The sequence below is a fragment of the Schistosoma haematobium genome, chromosome 3 (assembly GCF_000699445.3).
Source record: "Schistosoma haematobium chromosome 3, whole genome shotgun sequence".
NCBI classification, from domain to species: Eukaryota; Metazoa; Platyhelminthes; class Trematoda; order Strigeidida; family Schistosomatidae; genus Schistosoma; species Schistosoma haematobium.
The window spans coordinates 41,299,816-41,318,962 of NC_067198.1; the positions used below are offsets into that span (position 1 = coordinate 41,299,816).

Sequence of the window (19,147 nt, forward strand, 5' to 3'; positions counted from 1 at the left end):
AACCGAATATTCGGTGCTTTAATTGGGTTAGTTAATATGGAGAATACATCTAGGGGAGTTGGATAACCCTGATTCCAAATCAATGGTGCACATGGGTTCCAGGATCCTGAGGGAACAAATGACGTATGCACCTATTATTGGTCACCATGTACCATGGGACTGCATCTCCTTACGTTGCTCCACTGCATTGTGGATTAGACCTCTAGGTCAAAGGTTTGGGGAATGACCCCCTAAGAAAATAACCTTTTTCGGTTTGGGCGCTCCGATAGTATTCCAGTTCTCGCACACATCGAATGACTTGTGTGGCGCATACATATTTGGTTCCTCCTTGTACCAATACTTATGTGTTTAAATAATAGTAATAAATAATAATATACCCCATCTAAATAAATGATTATGTTGATTTAAGGACTGTAGAAATACAGAAAATAAATATATTTAATCATATACATAGTTCCGCTTCATAAACAATGGTATTCATTGCAATAAATTCCCTTTAGATTCTACTATTCAATGTCCACGTTAACAATCCGAAAACTGGTCAGGTTTAGGGCAAGGAGTTAGAGGTAATACAACCAGCGATATGCTAATACTAAAATTAGGTAATGCAATTCAAAGTACTTTTAATGCTGGAAAACTACAATGAATGTTTACTACCTGTCCAGTGGTCACTTAGAAACAAGCCACCTCTTTCTGTACCAATCAGTTTAGCTGTTTTTGTGTAGCAAGTTATATTGACCAATGTTCTAGGAATTTGTATTTTCGTACTCATAAACCCCTCCCACCGTGGTTAAGTGTAGGTATAGGTAAAACTACTAATAGTTCAATTCCAGCTCATTTAGTGCAAAAAGGTCATACACCCAATATGAATCAGTTATTTACAGTAATCTATTTTGTTAACAACTTGGCTTATGCATATACAGCCTTGCTCTTTGTGTTTTCATAACTTATTTGATCTTATTCACATATTATTACTATTGTTATTATAATAAGAAGGGGTTTGTGGAGATTTTAGAAAATTCACAGATTGAAATCATGAGTTAATTGAAGCTAGACCATCATCGAAGACGCACTAAGTTAATATTTCATATGAGTCATTTCAATGCTAATAATTTTCTGTATGATTAAGCGTTCATGAGCGAATCCGAAGGTCGTCAGTTCGATTCCCTGTGGTAGGGTAGTGGATGCACACTGCTAAAGAGTCCCATACTAGGACGAAATGGCTTTTCAGTGTTTGTCTCTTAGTTCAGCCTTAAATTTACCTTTCACATGACCACCTTTCGGATTCTTGATTCAGCTGTAGAACCTAAAGAGAATTTATTGGAAATAATTTTTTTCGTTCATGTATCGATGTTTTTAGTATGATGGGAATTTTTCGGAGAGTATTGGTATCTGAATTTTAGAAGCATTTATTCTGAAAGCGTCTCTTCGACTTCATTTTTAAGCGATTGTGTTTTCCGTTGTTCGGGTTGCGGTCTTTACATGATCAGTATCTAACAGTAAAATTCAAGAAGTGTGTTCCATCCTATTTGGAATTCATCAGCTGGATGTACATCCAATTCAATGCTGATATTCAGGTTGGGATTCGAACCCAGTACTTTTCGTTTTAAATGCCAAGGCTTTATTCGTTGACCTACTGAGTTCATATGAACGCTAGATTGTGAAACGGGTTCCACTGTTAGCTATTATCCGACTTAATAAAACCGTTAGAAATAAAACGTGAAATTGTGCTTTAAAGAGAAAAATAGTTAGTAATGGTGCATTGTTTCAGTGATCAATTAAAAGAAAAAACATAAACCATTCACCATTCATCATCAAGCTTACACACAGTACTAACTGTCATCTGATGTATTTGTTGCTCCTTCATTAATGGGTGGGGATAAGTATATATCCAATTGAAATTCAGTTACATATGGGAACGAACCAATGATTTCATATTCGTTGCAATCTATTGTAATTAGAATGAACGTTTTTATAGAAACGAGTAATTAACAGTTTTATTTTTATTGGTCGCATACATCACGAACTGAGATTAGGCATTTAACCATTTGTAACCAGCTAGCGCTGAACAGATATTTCATCCTATTTCGGCACTTCTTAGCAGTGGGCCAAAATGGTTCTCTTTGAATAAACTCAGAACGTCTGTGCTCTCCTGAGAGCAAATTTCTTTTGGACAATCAAGTTTGGACGCAATAGCCCATAAATTCAGCACCAATCTATTCCTACTAGTACCAACAACTATCTTACTTCCGTCACAGTTCAACCCAGTCAATAATTATTGAAATAAATAATTTCATTATTTACCTGCTCCAGCATCGCGTGTAATTAAAGTGAAATTTGCTGGTTCTCCAGCACGACCACAAGATAATCCTGGTCCATAAGCTGTAACAATTCCAGATCCAACAGCTTCAACATAGAATCTGAAAGGACTACCTGGTATTGGTTGACCATTATAAGTTATTTCTAATTCATGCAACCCAGGTTCATTTGGTTGAAATTGTGCTGTTACTGTTCCATCACCATTATCCAGTAAAGTTGGATGTAAAATTCGACCACTTGGTGTACGAACCAAACCTGATATGTTATTTTGATAAAAAAAGATAGTTTTTGTCTTTTAGTTATTTTGACAAAACCATCAGGTATCTATACATTCATTATATTACATCTCCTATCACTTCTTGAGTTGTCGAGTTTATTTGGTATGTATTACCATTTTGATTATGTAATCACTACTACTATTTAAATAAGATAGTGCTTTAATCCTAAATAATATCATTGGGTGCTCATAAGTAAGATATATAGTAGGCTCATATTAGAACGTACAACAAAGCAGGAGTAGTCTTTTATAAACTGGTACAATGCCCAACGCTAAATCATCTATTAATTTTATCTTTATCGTTGGACTTTATAACAGTTCAAAGAAGAATAGGTTTGAGTGAGTGCATGTTCTGGAGAGATGATGTGAGGATGCTACAAACGTTCACCAAAACTGTTTCAATGTTATCTATCCTTCTTTACTAGAAATGAATTGGATAAGTAATCAATCACCGGTGATTCCTAGGTCATATAAAAATATTAGAGTAGGATTGATCGTAAGTAACATTTTTACGATAGCGGAAATCAGCCATTTATAGTTAGTCAAGTATCAAGTCGAAATTGATTCATTTTGAAAATGATTTTCGCAAGACAATGACATCAACTGAAGTAGCCTCTAATGACCAGTGAGCAATGGATATCTGTTTTATCGTTATCTAGGACTTTAAAAAATCAGATACGATCTCACACATGACGAAACTCAGGACCTTTAGGTCACACTGACAGAACGACGAATTTGTGTACCGATTTATCTTAAACTGCTCTATATTAAAAAATCTTACAACAATCAGTTAAAAAGCCATCAAATCTTTATTCTAGTACTCGTTGGTTGAATTTTTTTCATTTGTTAGTATGAGGCAGATAGATGAATAATTTCGGTTCCATGACCTAAACATTCCTTCTATCATTTGGCACGTCTCAGATCAAGCTCAGACATTTAAGTTAAGTTTTCATATAACATCACCGAGTGATCAACCCTGAAGTTAGCCGTAAAGTACTAAGAAGAGATTGGAAATCGGTTGATGAACTAATTATTCTTCATCAATGGGAGTGTTTGGGACACTTTTTGCCCATGCTCAGGTACCGCCTACCTGAAAGGGTGATGGTGACTGGTGTATGTGCATAGGAGAAGAAATCTAAGGGTGAACAAACCAAGAATTAACGTCAGTTCATGCAATCACTGACAACTGGACTGAACCATGTAGACAGGTTCAGACTTCTTGGTTAGGGTTCACTCAATTATTATCATTAGTGATAGGAGACGTCGAATCACACGGCTCAGATGCACCTACTGTTTGTCGTACCTTAGACCATGAGTCCAAAAATCGCCTTCTACTTTTCCTTTTTTCTACATTTAATCTTTTCTACTACTGCTGATATAGTCACTCCTTCTGCTCTAGGATTTTTCTTGATAGCTTAATCTCGCTGTACTGATATGTGGTGTGGTAACTCGAAATGATGCACATATGTGCCAGGTTCTGCGTTCCATATAACTGACAGACTTCTATAGGGCTAATCATCTGCAAGTATCTTAACAGAAAGTGGGTGATAATGTTTAGTACCTTGAGCATTCAGTTTTTAGTGACTAAAACACACATTTGTAACTCATCCCATCTAATTTGTCTCAGAAATCATGATAGTACCAATAATCATTAGTTCATATCCTAATGAACCAGTTTGTGAATCAGTTTTATTCTGGTTTTTAGATTCGTAAATTGGGAACGTTAAACAGGTATTACCCAGATACTCTGAATATCAACTCTGTATGTAATAAATATGTTAGTATATATACTTCACTATTTACTAATTTCAATATATTGGAATAGTTAGGTACCGAAAAGAGTAATATAATACCACATTCTTACCTTCCACATGACTAAATGTTGGGCCAACAGGTAGTTTAAAATCAACTGGATGATATCCTGTTGTAATTGTTGAAGACTGAACAGACTGTACAGATTGTACAGTTACATGCTGTACTCTTTGATCCTAGGATTTTGGTATAAAAGGAAATGTACAGCAAATGATATGTCATTTCAATGACATTAGTAAATTACATTGATTTAACCATTGTATTTAGTGTTTAAAGATAATTCAGTGAAAAGATATGTGCATCTATATCAATCCAGAAACTATATTATTAATCTCTGGAAACTTACACCTTTCCTGTGATTCAAACCTATGTAATTCAAAAACCTCAATTAGAGGTGTTTGGTTTCTATCTGTTCAATAATTTGTGATAAGTGTAACCGATTAGATAATAAAACTTCCCATTATTCAGAAAGCAGTTATTAGTATTCAGTTTAACTTTCATGAGGATAGTTTCCATATTACCTTCTCTACGGCAACACTGTTAATCTAACTAGATGGCGGACTGTATATTGTCGGAGTATGTTTATAACTGATTATTAAACTTGTGTTGACATTTGTAAAGGTACCGTCAGTCAGTATTTTACATTAAAACCAAACGGATGAAAACTATGTACTAAACACTTGTTAAAGTGTAATATTTGTTTCACTGAACATGCAAATGTATACAATATGTGTTAAAGCATGTATTGATATCAAATGGTATAAGAAATTGTGAGTTGAATTATCTTACCTTATTTTCTCATTCAAATGTAATACAGGTAATCGTGTATAACTTGATTGCATATATATACACACAGAATGATCATATTAACACGTTTATAAATTTTAATAGTTGAGATCATGAGTCAATTGAAACTAGACCACCATAGAAAACTTGGAATCACTGGACGACCATTATATAGCAATTCACTGAAGACAATGGTGAACCTTGGCGCCATTTCGTGGACTAATTAAAGTTAGACATTAACACCGTTGGATGCCGGGCGGCTTAGGGTCTAGAGGTTAAGTGTTCGCGCGCGAGACTGATAGATGCTGGGTTGGAATCCCGCGAAGTGGGATCGTGAATGAGTACTACTGAAGATTCCCACAACAGGACGAAAAGGCCGTCCATTGATTCCAGGTTTTGGTCTAGCTTCAATTAACTCATGACCTCAACTATTAAAATTAGTATAATATCCACAAAAACCCTTTCTGACATTTATAAGTGTTTATTTACGAAATTAGAAATTAGCTAACAAGGTATTCCTTTAACGAATGTTATACAATTCATAATAAGTCTTAAAATCGGTTTTAGTTCTGGCACCTGGCAACCAACATTCTGTTGAATATATTAATGAAATTAAATGATAAGCGTTTTTATCTACAGAGTATAATTATCTAGAACTTAATTGCTTTTACTTAGTAATTTTAAAACTGACTTATGCTAATTAATCCCTGAATATTGGGAAGTATTTAGTGGCCTGGGGTCTGACTCCAGTAATATCGTATGATTGATTGTTGAATTATATATCCTGGCTATTCTCGTATACAATTATTGACTTAATCCGCGTTAGTGAATAATGGAATTAAATAAGTCTAATATGAGAATGGATTTCTGAATACGTATATTTTGTACAATCATCGATTCAGGCAGACGACCAAATGAACGAAGTGCAACGAAATGATACATAGTGGAAAAGGCATGTGAGCCAACTCGATTTAATCAAGCGTTAAATTATATTTATAGTCACACAAAAAATAAGCTACAGACGTGATGAATAGGATAACAAGTGTACACACACGCATACGCTCATATAAAACATCCAGGGTTGATAAGTGAATAATTGAAAAGGTCAAAAAGTGCCTGTTCAGAAGCTATAATAAAGTATATGGGCTTAACATAGTAACCGACACTACAAGCACGAAATTTATCCATAGGGACAACTGTTTATTCATGACACGATTCAATCATAAGTGTTTTAAATGTCCTAACCAGAATGTTACCCAATTATCTTTACTTCAACTAATCCATATTGTCTTAACAACTAATGTGATCTTTAATTCATTCAAACGTAATAGAATGATTTTCATTTCAACAATAATTTCACAATTTCATAACAAAAATATTCACACTTACAGTAACATCGTTCATTAGTTCCTCTGGGTTGACAGCCTAAAATACAAATAGAAAGATATTAGATAACGTTTATAAATTATTCATTGTTAACTGAATCACCTAATGACCATAAATAGTGGAATGTAAGAAAGTTAATCGTATAAAAGTTATACTCAGCGGTCGAAACATTAAGCGTTCTTGTGCGAGACCAAAAGCTATGGGTTCGATTACCGCGTGTAGGGTCGTGAATGCACACTACCGAAGAGTCCTACACAGTGAAGAAACTGCCGTTCTGTACTTCCAGGTTTTCAATGGTGGTATAGCTTAGATAGATTCATGATTTCAATGAAATCCAACAATATACAGAACCCTTTACTAACGATAACATTTTAACTGTAACTGACCATAATAACACCTGAATGCATATGAAACCTCAAAGTTTAACCACTAACAGAAAAAAGCAAAGCAAATGACCTAGAAATTTTGAAAGGATTCGCAAATTTTCAGTTAAAAACGAATAACATTCAAAAAATCTTTGTCGTTTATTTTGTTCTGGTAAGAAGAAAATCGAGATACTATGACTAATTTTCTCTGAAGTCTAGTGTAATTTTCAAAACTTGGATGACTGGATCCATTAAAAGCGATAGTGATGCTAATCCATATCGGATGTGAGGCAGTTACCCACCAAAGACGGTGGGAAATGACCGCGTAATATCATGAATTGATTGCAGTTAAGTGTTAGCACCAATCGATAACTGTTTGGTGCTTCCAGGTTTTCAACGGCTATCTAACGTAGATCAGATCATGATATTGATAAGATTCAACAATCTGTATAACCCCTTGCTTACTATTCTTTTGTTGACAAGATTATTAAATTAAGACAAACAGATATCAGTCAATGATAAAAATGATTTAAGCATATAATCCTATCATTCTTGTATGACTTTCATTTAACCGTCAGTGATGATCAACATTATTGTAGAAATACTTCGTGATCCCCACTAACTTCACATATTAACACATTTCAAATAACCTTGTTATAGAACTTACTTTTTGGTTAAATCTTCCATTTGGTATAAGTTCACCGCCAAATCTTATTTCAACTAAATAATCACCACGAATTGGTGGTGTATAGTAAATATTAACTCGACCGTTTGGTGCTTCATGAATTTCAACATCAGCTGTTGCTCCAGACGGTGTAACAATACGACAAGTTAACTGTCCAACACCAGCTTGTGCTGTATTCACACTGATAACACATTCTTGACCAACAGGTATTCGGCTATCATTACCATCTTTTGATAAAATAATAAATTATTAATAATATCTAATTTATTGAATTTATCATCCATTATAAAATAAAGTAAAACTATCCAACGAAAATTGAATTCGCTTGAGAGTTTTGTGTAGTTTAAAACTTATCGGTTAAGAAACAATTGAAATCTATGGAGTATTATACAGTTACTTTGTTATGACGTTTACTGTGAATAACTTTGAAATGGATTTACTGAAGTTTTAGTGGGTAGGCATTGGTTGTCACGTCATTCTAGCTGCAAGCAAACAGTAGTAGTCCAGAAACAACACTGGATGAAAATTACACTTTATCAAAAAATTGACCTGAATTCCAAGTGTTTCCCATCTACTTGGTAGTGTTGGGTTGGCTTCGAAAGGCACGATGAAACCTGCAGAGGCTCTAAAAGAGCCGAAAAAATTCCATTCAATCAGAACCCGATAGAGCCTTATAGAATATCAAGGTGACATGCTGCGATCTGACTATAGCATAACTTGCCTCCTTGCAGATTGACTGGATTATAATGATGTCGTAGCTAGTACTAATAACCATAAATACCCATGTTTTTCCGTACATTTTTTATTCTTACACAATAATCACTTGTCCTGCCTCTTCCGTCTTCGAATTTGTGACTGTCGGGTTTTACGCTTTCGAGTGCCGTTATTTGCAAATCGTGTTTCGCCGTAATCAGATAAAGGACGTAACAGGTAGCTCAAAGATATTGTGCTTCCATATGAACTGAAATTCAGATGTGACTCATTTAAGAGTCCCAACCTAGAACAAAAAAGCTGTTCAGTCACTTGCAATTTCTAATAATTTGTCACCTCGTATCAGTTTCAAAGGCAAATCACACTTTATAAACTAGGATGTCCAACATTAAAACTACCAGCTTTCTGCAGACATTTAGTGGAAAGCAGTTCACAGTGGTTCACTTATCAGCTTCATAAGGTGATTCATTCAAACACAGTTGAGAATTATCAGTGTACTTGAATAAAATATTCTCAATAGGTCAATTTTAGATTATAATTAAAAAGTTATTAACTCAGATTCCAGTTTATTTAATAACCATGATGTAGTTTCAAACAATATTACAAGTAAACATAAATCAATCATCTTAGAATGATCATGGTATCAATAATGTGAAAGATCTTAAACTTGTTCGTGAGTGATTTTTATGTGCAAAATTTTCAACGGAATGTATAATATTGTGATATCAGTTACTTTTCATTGACTAATGATATTTGATTTCGATTATTATTCATTTATTTATTCGTTTTAACACATAAATATTGGTACAAGGAGGCACCAAATACATATGCGTCACACAGATCTCACTTGATATGTTTGAGGGCTGTGATACTGCCCGGGTGCCCAAACCAAAGCAGGTAGTTTTCTGTGGGGGCCACACCCGGAGGCTTCGACCCAATGGTCTGATCCACAAGACAGTGGAGCACTGTAGGGAGATGCAGTCCTATGGTAGCCGGTGACCAGCGATTGGTTCATACTCTATTTGTTCCTTCAGGATACTGGAGCCCATGTGCACCATTGGTTTGGAATCAGGGTTTTCCAACTCCCCTAGGTGGACTCTCCATGTCCACCGACCCGGTTAAAGCGCCGGACGTTCGCTTTTCGTCCTCTCAATTTCGTAAACAACACCCCCGCCACAAGAAGGCTGTGAGTAGGACTTCCCTGTCAGAGGCTATATACGCGTGGCCATGTGAGAGCATTTCGAGAGGGAGAGCGGACTTTCTCCACTCTTGGCCGTACCAGGACATTTGGGAGCTAATTGTGATCTTTTTATCTTTGGTTGAACTTTCATATGTATTTGAACTATGTGGAGTCAATAATGTTATTAATAGCGGCTGATTCATAATAAAATGTATATATTCTAACGTTTTTCTACTTCTCAGTTAGTGTGTAGTTAAATTGAAATCCGTTTGTATCACTCATAGAGTAGCTTCTTAAATATTTAGTCAATCAGATGTTAATCATAATCACGTAATCAACTCAGCTATGCCAAGCAATTAGTCCTAACGAAATTAATACTCTTATGTTACACAACGCTACAATGAAGTGATCTCTCAAAAAATAATTTCTTAGTGCACAATTCGATGGTGGGTTCTTGGGTAGATATTGTTCAGGAGTCCTATACTAGTAGTTTAGTGACCGTTGGTACTCTATAGTTCTTCAGCTGATAGGGATTCGTGATGAAAATTGATTTGAACTATTCATTTTGGATTCAGTGAAATAAAGCTCATAAGTATACTGTGTAAAAATGAAAAAAAAAAAAACCTTAAACCTCAAACTGGTTACTTGATGCCTGAGTTTACTAATGAGAAGTGTTATTTACTGACTTATATAATACAAATCCTGTAATATATTTGTACAGAATTTTTCTATCATGAACAGATTTATCTTGACATCATAGTAAAATTGTTTATTTTAGTTACCGAAATATGAAATTTCATAAATAGATTTGTTATTGTTGTTGCTGCATACATCAGTGTACATGAATTTGTGTGTATGTATGTAAGTATCAATTTTGTAATTATGCCTTGCTTTCCCTTTTGGCTATAAATCAATCCTTTTTTACTGACTAATAAATGTACACAGCTACATATATATGTACACACGTACATATACAGATACTGCCAAGTGAATACAATGTTGCATAAATAAAAATCGATAAGTGTGTGTGTATGTGAGAGGTAAATTTCACTTATGAACTACTATTATGTATGAAAACCAAGATAAGGTAATTAACACGTATTGAGTGGGTGAGGTGATAATGGATACAAATAATCACTACTTTTCAATTGTAGTTGTGTCCACGTGTCTATCTAATAGTATTGTGCAATGAACTTTAAAAGCATAACAATAACAATTCCAAAGAAAAATAATATTAGATTAAAACTGTGAAATATGAGAAGCTGTGACTAAGTTGTAAATTTATAATCTATTCGTCTAATTTGTTTAAAGGGTTTTAAAGAGATTTATTTCATATGCAGGTAGCTGTCGTTATAGCTTGACTTCATTTGGGGATACTATTGAAAACCAGAAATGATTGGACAGCGGTTTCGTCTCAGTGTTTGGGACTCTTCAGTAAAGAAGATCAACGACTCCAACAGGGATCCAACTCAAGATAATAAGATACACAGATACTGTTTGATCTTTATAATCATTGATCTGGCGTTCAATGGTACAATGCCAACTTTAACTACATAGCTACATAGTGTGATAATTATCTTATGGAATTGGTGACAGTTGCTTATCTATTTATGTTCAACTCTTGAAGGTTAAATGTTAAGCTATGGGTTCACCTCTAGGTTCTATGCTTGCTGGTTCTTTCTCTCTCAAAACTAGAAAACGAACCTTGCAGTTGGTTTTCGATAAGCTTGAATTTTATTGCCGTTAAATTGACCACATTTCATCATCGTTGATCAAAATATTGAAAAAGATACATCCCTGGGGGTAATCAACAATATACATTCAGTAATCAGATTCACGTGTTAGGGGGAACTTGATAACAAATTACAATTCCTTGACTTTTTGTTAAGCTGTTAAAAAAATGATTCTGCCAGTAGAAGTGTATATAGAAGGAGTTCTTCGATAAGCCAATACACACGTTTCCTGAGTTTTATTCTCATTCATTACAAGAGAAACTTAGTTGTCAAAAGTGCTCGGAAGATATGCTCAGCTGACATCATGAACAGAGAACTAGAACTTATAATATATGGATTGAAATGGGTTATTATTGAGATTTGAAGTGATTTATCGTATTCCTACCAGCTTTATTTATGGGGTTCGATCTCGTCTCTTACACATAGCAGAATTTATAGGAATTTGAGTTGTTAGTTCAAGTGTTTGTACTCATAAGAAATTTGCAGCACCGTTATCTCATTCTTGGCCGAATTAGCCTTAACAAAAGATTTTGTTTATTATTATTTTCCATACTCTTTGTTCGTTTATTTTCCTTCATCCTTTTTACAAATGCAAACTTCACTGTCTGATTATTTGAACACTTCTTGTTACTATCAGAACGGGGTTATGTGGAGATTGTAGTAATTACTATGGTCACCAGTGATAACCCAGGCTATAATAGTTACATTTCCCAGAAAAATGAATCTCTTCTAGTCTTCGCTTAGTTTTAAGGCTATCATTATTTGATCAACGTAATTATATCAATAATGTAATCTTCCAATTGAAATTAAACACCTTTATCTCAATTTATTTTATCATCAGTTCTCAAACAAAAGGTCGTAGTAAAAACACTAGGTTATCATTTACTTTTAGTATGATTATTAGTAAGTACAATTTAACCCTTCTAATTTGTATAACTGTTTTTACTTCACTTACAACTATGCATCAATCTTCACTGTTAATTTTGACGTAATGTTTAGTATCTTCTATCACTTATTATAAACTCCGCCTGTACCTGTTCTAGAGTTACTGCCGGTACCAAGCCCGGGTAAAGGAGGAGAGTTGGGCATGGGGTAGCGACCATATCCCGTAAAAACCTAACCCGCTAAAAAAACGCTAACCAGAACCACTTATTATAATTTCAGTCCTACTTCAAACATTCATCTCATCGTCATCAATGAAAGGATATCAAACAGTTGTCCTTAGCCCTACTATTCTATGTAACTTTTGGTTGTTTGAAACTAAAGTGAACCATGAAATAGAATAAACTCGTCTTACTCTGTAAATTGTGTTTATCATACTTTGTTCAAAATTATCAGTTGTGTTAGATCTTTGAAAGTAAGCAATTACATGAATATTGATCTAAAAATATCACATAACTTAATCATATTAAAAACAAATTTCTTTTCTTTATTTATCTTACTTTCTATACGACACATATTAGCTCGTCCAGATGGTGCAACTGGTACTAGGAATGGACTTTCAGGAATTTCTTGTCCACCATATTTTACTCGTACAGTATGACGTCCAACAATCATTGGTTTATAATGACATATATATGTTCCATCTCCAACATCTACTACTTCTAATTGTAATGGTTGACCATCAGGATCCTGAAATTATAAATTAGATTACGTGTTATCAGAAATGCTTGATCATACATACATAAGTTCTTAGGATTCATGCAAATAGATTTGCAAATTGACACAACAACAGTAAGGAGGACAACTAAGTTAGCTGTGACAACACGAAAAACAAATGTGCTACAACAAAACAATCAAATTGATGTGTTTTTTTAGTACATGGGAATTGCTCAATAGTATGGATACACTGAGGGACTAACGTCAACTAAAGAATTCTTGAAAGAAAACTCATTACCTATCATTTTCTTGTAGTAATTTGTTCCAGGATGAATAACCTCTGGGAATTTATCATCCACATTTTATCGAGACTATATACCTATTAGGTCAATCAAGTCCAACGACACATCATACTTATCGCCTTCCAGTACACTTTTATTTATGATGGTATGCTTAAAAATGATGGATGAAGTACATTACATTATTTCAATTATTCTACTACGTCAATAAGGATAAGTCCAAATGAGAAACACTTTTTTGAAAGTTTCAACTTACTTCAAAATTTGTGATAATAGTTGAAAAGAATCTATATGTGTGTATGTAGGAACCAAAAAAAAATATTGGTTACGGATTTAAAACATAGGTTTACAGTTCGTCAATTCTCAATGTTGAATGTAGCGTTCACATGAATCTCACCATTTATTCTGGAAATGTAGATGTAAACCTTCAGTTCCAATAATCAATCTGCTTTTGTAATATGCTGCTATGGTGATAGTTATCATGTACTCACCAGTGACTAGCTTTGAGAGAAAATTCCCGGAGCCCTACTAATAAGCTGTGACTAGTAGAATTCAACTATGTTGAGTATGAGATAGTTATCAATCACAAGCAATGGATGAAGGTTGCACAATATTGTGTGTTGATTAGAGTTAGACACTAACACTGTTGGATACCGGCTCATTGGTTTAGAGCTTATGCATTGCTACCTTAAACTGAATGTCCTGTGTTCGATTTCAGGTAGCGGGGTCATGATTGCTCACTGCTGAGGAGTCCCATACAAAGACGAAGCAGCTGTCTAGTTCCTCCAGGTTTTCAATGATCGGTTCGTATTGTCAATAAAATTCAAAAATCTCTACAACTCCATATTGAAAGTTAATTTGTTGTCCCAAGAAATCATGTTTGTGCTGTTCAATAAGTGGTTTGAATTAATTGCTTGATATAATTACCTTGCAGACTACTGAAAACTTTATGTTATTTAAATATTTCGTTCTTAAGTAATCAACTTCTCTTCAAGTTAAACAAATTCATTTCATTTCATTTACATATGAAAATGGGCAAATAAAATTCTGCACAAACGATATTTTTAACAAGGTGAAGTGACTTGATTGTTTTGACACGTATAGAAAATTATTCATTAAAATTGAAGTGTACTAAACAATCTCGATTTACAACACTGATCGAAAAGAAACTGCATTGTGTTGTTTTATATCAGTTTTTCTATAATAACAACAACCATCGACACCAACTATGTGAACGATAAGCAGAGGTGGATGGTGGCCAACGGTGTAATCCAGGACGTGCATTTCCTCCTGTCTGGGACTTTTTAGCTGGTTGTTATTCACTCTGGGACTCGAACCCGTTACCGTTCGCCTCAAACACCTCGTGGATAACACGTGTGAGTTATGAAAATGATTCCAACGAATAAGCATTTTACCATTTCAGGTCTAGTTTATGGATACTCATTATGTTGTCTTCCTTTCTATGTCTGTATTCTAGCTAAATGAAGTGTCCATTATGTTGTTGAAATTTATTCGTTTGACAATTAATAATCTTTAGTCAGTAAAGGTAACTTTGATTTATATTAGTCAGTAATATCCTATTTTTATATCAAATAGCCCTCATTCAGTTTATATGCCAATACTAGTCAAATAGGGAAATTAACAAGCATTAAACGTTCATTTTATCTTGTCTAATAACTGTTGGGTGCATGATGCAAAAAACAGAAGATGCATATTTGATTTTGAGGCCTACCTGGTTGGGTCATAATTATAGAAGCAGTTATGTTATCTTTCTGGTCTGACTTGTTATTGGTCCACCTAAATTGTCAGCCAATGACTAAATTACAGTGAGGTTATGAATGAGGTCATTATTTAACATTTATAAACCTAGAACGCAGTTTCTCACACTTTTTGACTCGACAGCCACGATAGAACAATAACACAGCAGACAGACTTCTACCGTACAGTTTAACTCAAACTAGTGTGAAAACGGGTTGTATACCACACCAAATATCGATATAAATTCCTGAACGAGAACTAAGTAATAGGTCAATAACTAGATAACAATAACTGAGAAAAGGCAAGAGAAAGAACAGTAGTATGTGCGTCAAAGGAAAGCTTAAAGCCAGGATAATGTTAGGGTACAATTGGTCAAGTATCTAATAGTTATGCAATGAAAAAATAAACAATAGTTCTCCGTAAGATAGTTCCAAAATTTAAAATACGATATTCTCCCCTATAAAACAGTACTACGTATATGATACTTTTTATGACAGAATGCACAGCTCGAATACCTAACAAGTGGTCATTAGCTTTCAAACATAATTCAATTTCACGTGTTTTGATCTTCTGTTTGTATCAACTTACATTTTAGCTTTCTAGAATGTTAATGAAAAATATGCATCTTACCCCAACTTCTATGATTAAACAGAAGACGTATCTTTGGAAGTAGTCTTTATTATAATATGGAATTAGTAGGCAAACTGTAAATAAATAAGGTGCCATTTGCATTCCTATTTATCACTTTCCACTAACAAACTACTTTAGTATTTAGTGGCCCTATATCTGACTCCAGTTAGATCGGATGAATAATTGCTACCGAGATAGACGTATCACCAATCCTCGTATATATTCATTGACTTAACTAACGTTAGTGAATAACGGAATCAAATAATTCAAATACGAGAATCGATTTCAAATACCTAAATTCCATACAATCATTGATCGAAAAGGGAAGCAAAACAAAACAACACGAGATGGAGGAGGCGAGTCAGACAACTCGATTTAACCAAGCGTGAATCGATATTTATAGTCAGACAAATATAAGTTGCAAGATATGTGATGGGTAAGATAAGAAATGCACACCCATACGCTCATATAAAAACAGTCAAGGTTGATAAGTGAATAATTAACAAGGTCAAAATGTCACCCAAGAAAGATAAATAGATTGGCTTGTCCAGAAGCTAGAATAAACTATGTGGGTTAACATAGCAACCGACACTACAAGTACACTAAATCATATGCGAAACGAGATACCAGTTAGTTGATAATTTCAAATCCTGAAATTGTTTCACTATTCACCACATTTATCATCCCGTTCACTCTGAATTTTGTTATTTTTATGTTTGTTAGTCTATTTTGAGAATTGTCTACAAATATAACATTTATTGAGATGATATTCTCCGTCCGAGTATATCTACTCTGGTTTTGTGGAATTCGTGCTTTAAAATGACCCTAATTATTAGTTGTAAGGATTTCTACTATATTCATTGCCAGTTTGATCAGTATATATTCACATGTACACTCTTTAAACACGTATAATTTAAACACACTGGTATCTATTGTTATTTAATAGCCCTATAAACAATGATCTGATCTTCCGAGTGATCGGTAGTAAATTCCATTCTTAGTAGAAATATCGGCCAGACTTTAATTTATGGACGAGCCAATCAGAGGCGTTTTAGAGATCACAAGGTTACGGCGCAACTTCAGTGCTCAATGCTAACGTACAATCGGTTCACTGGGAATTTTGTACAAAATGCGATAATTAAGCGGCTATAATAAATAAAACGGCGGGACTATAATTTGTGGACGAATCAATCAGGTATAAAATAATAGATCTCGGATTTAAACGCGAAATCCTTCCATCCATTTGGCTAAATAAACTTCTGGCATTATAGCTGATATCAGTTCGTGATGAAAACCCCATACATAATTTCTAACTAAGGTGAATTACGACCATTATCACGAACTGGATTATAAAAGCACCAGTAACACTGGCTGCAGCCAGGTACTACAATATATACGGATGATTGGAGACTCCTACATAGGCTTGTTTATATGCATCGTGTCGTTATCCACAAGTAGCATTTTGTGCACTCAACAACTGGAGTACACACAAACAATATTGAAGCTATGTGGTCAAGGCTGAAAGAGTTTCTGAGACTTTATCATGGCTCCAGATGCTGACTATTCGGTAGCCGTATGGATGATTTCCTCTACTGCATGCATTATGATTTTAGAACCTCTGAACCTCTTTCTAACCTTGACAAGTTTTTGAACCACGTATAAGAAGTGTATCCACTTTATTTCCTTGGTTTTGTATAACATATTTTTACTCGATACTGACTGTTTGCTGATTAACTAATATTCCTCAAGGTCACTTAAGATTCGTTCAAAGGTCGTCCATAAATTAGAGTCTCGCCGAAATACACTCATTTGACAAGTCCTAAACATGCAGAAATATCAGTCTTCTATTCGGATGCTATCATCTATACAAAGTATAATAAGAACGTACACTTTTTTTGAAAAGTTGACTCAAGGATAGTAAAATTATTCATCTATTTCAGCAAGATCAACTATATTACATGATCTCAAATGGAGATTATTAGAAAATCTACAGAACAGAGATACATACATACATACATACATACATAAGAAGAGTACCAAACATACTATGATGTAATAAACAAGCTGAAAGTATTACTAATTATTCAATGTCATTATTCCATATTACTATCATCTTTATGTATTTGATAGATAAAAAATACTTGAATCCCATTTGAAATCAAGATAGTAATCACATCTAAACACAACTATCACATCGAATATCCTAAATCATTTGAAGAAACACACAATAATTGAGGAATAATTTAACCAACTAGTGAATATGAAAGATAAATGATGAAATCCAAATGAAGTAGGTGAATACTATCTTTAATTGTTCTAATTCTATGATAATGGAGGATGATGTTTATCAGATATTTTATGTATCGTTAAACCTGCTGTGATCGGTTCAATATCATTCTTTAAAAAAAAGAGTTATAATAACAACGATCATGACAAAACAACAATAATAATAATGGATAAAACAGTTACGTAATACATGTGTTGTGTAATAATCAATAGACAGGACAACATGGATACACAATATTGATGATTACCATTCGTTTGATAAATACGCATTAGGTCATATTGAATGAAAAATAGATTTTAAAAGAAAAGAACCTTGTTAAATTCAAAGTTGCTATTCTTTAATGAATAGAGATTGTAATAGAATTTCAAGTATAAAATGAGATTGAATAAAAAATTAATACAAAACATTCAAATTTAAGGTTCTACATTAATGCTCACACATATGATCTACTAGGGATTGATTAAGATGAGTACTTTCAGGTTTCATAACAATCATGATACTTTTGAACTAGTAGAATGGATAATGTTTTATCTATTGTGGTCATTTATTAACTCAAGTCCATAATTTACATATATACTACTTATGGCGCTTCTCATCGCCTTCCGATTTCAAATATCGTTGAGATTTTATATTCTAACGGTTATCGAAGTGAATGATTAACGAAGTAAATCCACTAGAGATTTTCTTAACGAATCATATTGATATAGTTCGAATCTCAGGAATTGAATCCATTCAGGAGTGAACGACCTAATAAAAAACTTTCATTCGTTTTTTCCCTCAAATTTGAAATGAATAGGAAAAATAACAAATCTAGAATGATTCTCATTAAATTTAACAATTAACTATAACATTTATAAATGTAATTTAAATGTGATTATCTTGTTATCCTCTTTTTTTGAATAAAAATTCTCATATATCAGATGGGTTTTGTGGATATTATAGTAATTTCGTCCTATTGTGGGACCCCTCAGCAGTGCGCATCCACGACCTCGCCCCATGACCCCCTGGGTTCGAATCTCGCAGGGGTGAGGTCATGGATGCGCACTGCTGAGGAGTCCCACAATAGGAAGAAACGGCCGTTCAGTGCTTCCAGGTTTCCCATATATGTCCAGTAGACTGTTCATATATATGATTAACCCAGAAAGATGAATTAAAAGTATTTTATCCAATGGAAATTCCCATTCAGACATCTAGTAAAAAGATGAACTTTGATTCACTTTCTTTAATAATCCTTCTATATATATATATATATATATATATATATATATATATATATATATATATTTACCATACAACTATAAATATGAATATATACAGGTC

The 19,147-nt window shown here is 33.9% G+C and overlaps 1 protein-coding gene across 2 annotated transcripts in view; it reads right to left on the bottom strand.

Moving 5' to 3' along the window:
- The window catches only part of MS3_00005799 (uncharacterized protein), a 128,844-nt gene that overhangs the window by 29,695 nt on the left and 80,002 nt on the right, over nucleotides 1–19,147 (bottom strand). Inside the window, exons 22-26 of one of the 2 annotated variants that reach the window (XM_051213882.1) lie at nucleotides 12,697–17,937; nucleotides 7,613–7,857; nucleotides 6,584–6,619; nucleotides 4,461–4,584; nucleotides 2,305–2,574 (exon numbers count right to left, since the gene is read on the bottom strand). In XM_051213882.1, coding sequence (XP_051069897.1) covers nucleotides 17,863–17,937 — 75 coding nt within the window. In that variant the 3' untranslated portion in view covers nucleotides 2,305–2,574; nucleotides 4,461–4,584; nucleotides 6,584–6,619; nucleotides 7,613–7,857; nucleotides 12,697–17,862. The remainder of the gene's footprint in view (nucleotides 1–2,304; nucleotides 2,575–4,460; nucleotides 4,585–6,583; nucleotides 6,620–7,612; nucleotides 7,858–12,696; nucleotides 17,938–19,147) is intronic. The other variant, XM_051213883.1, reaches the window with a different exon arrangement.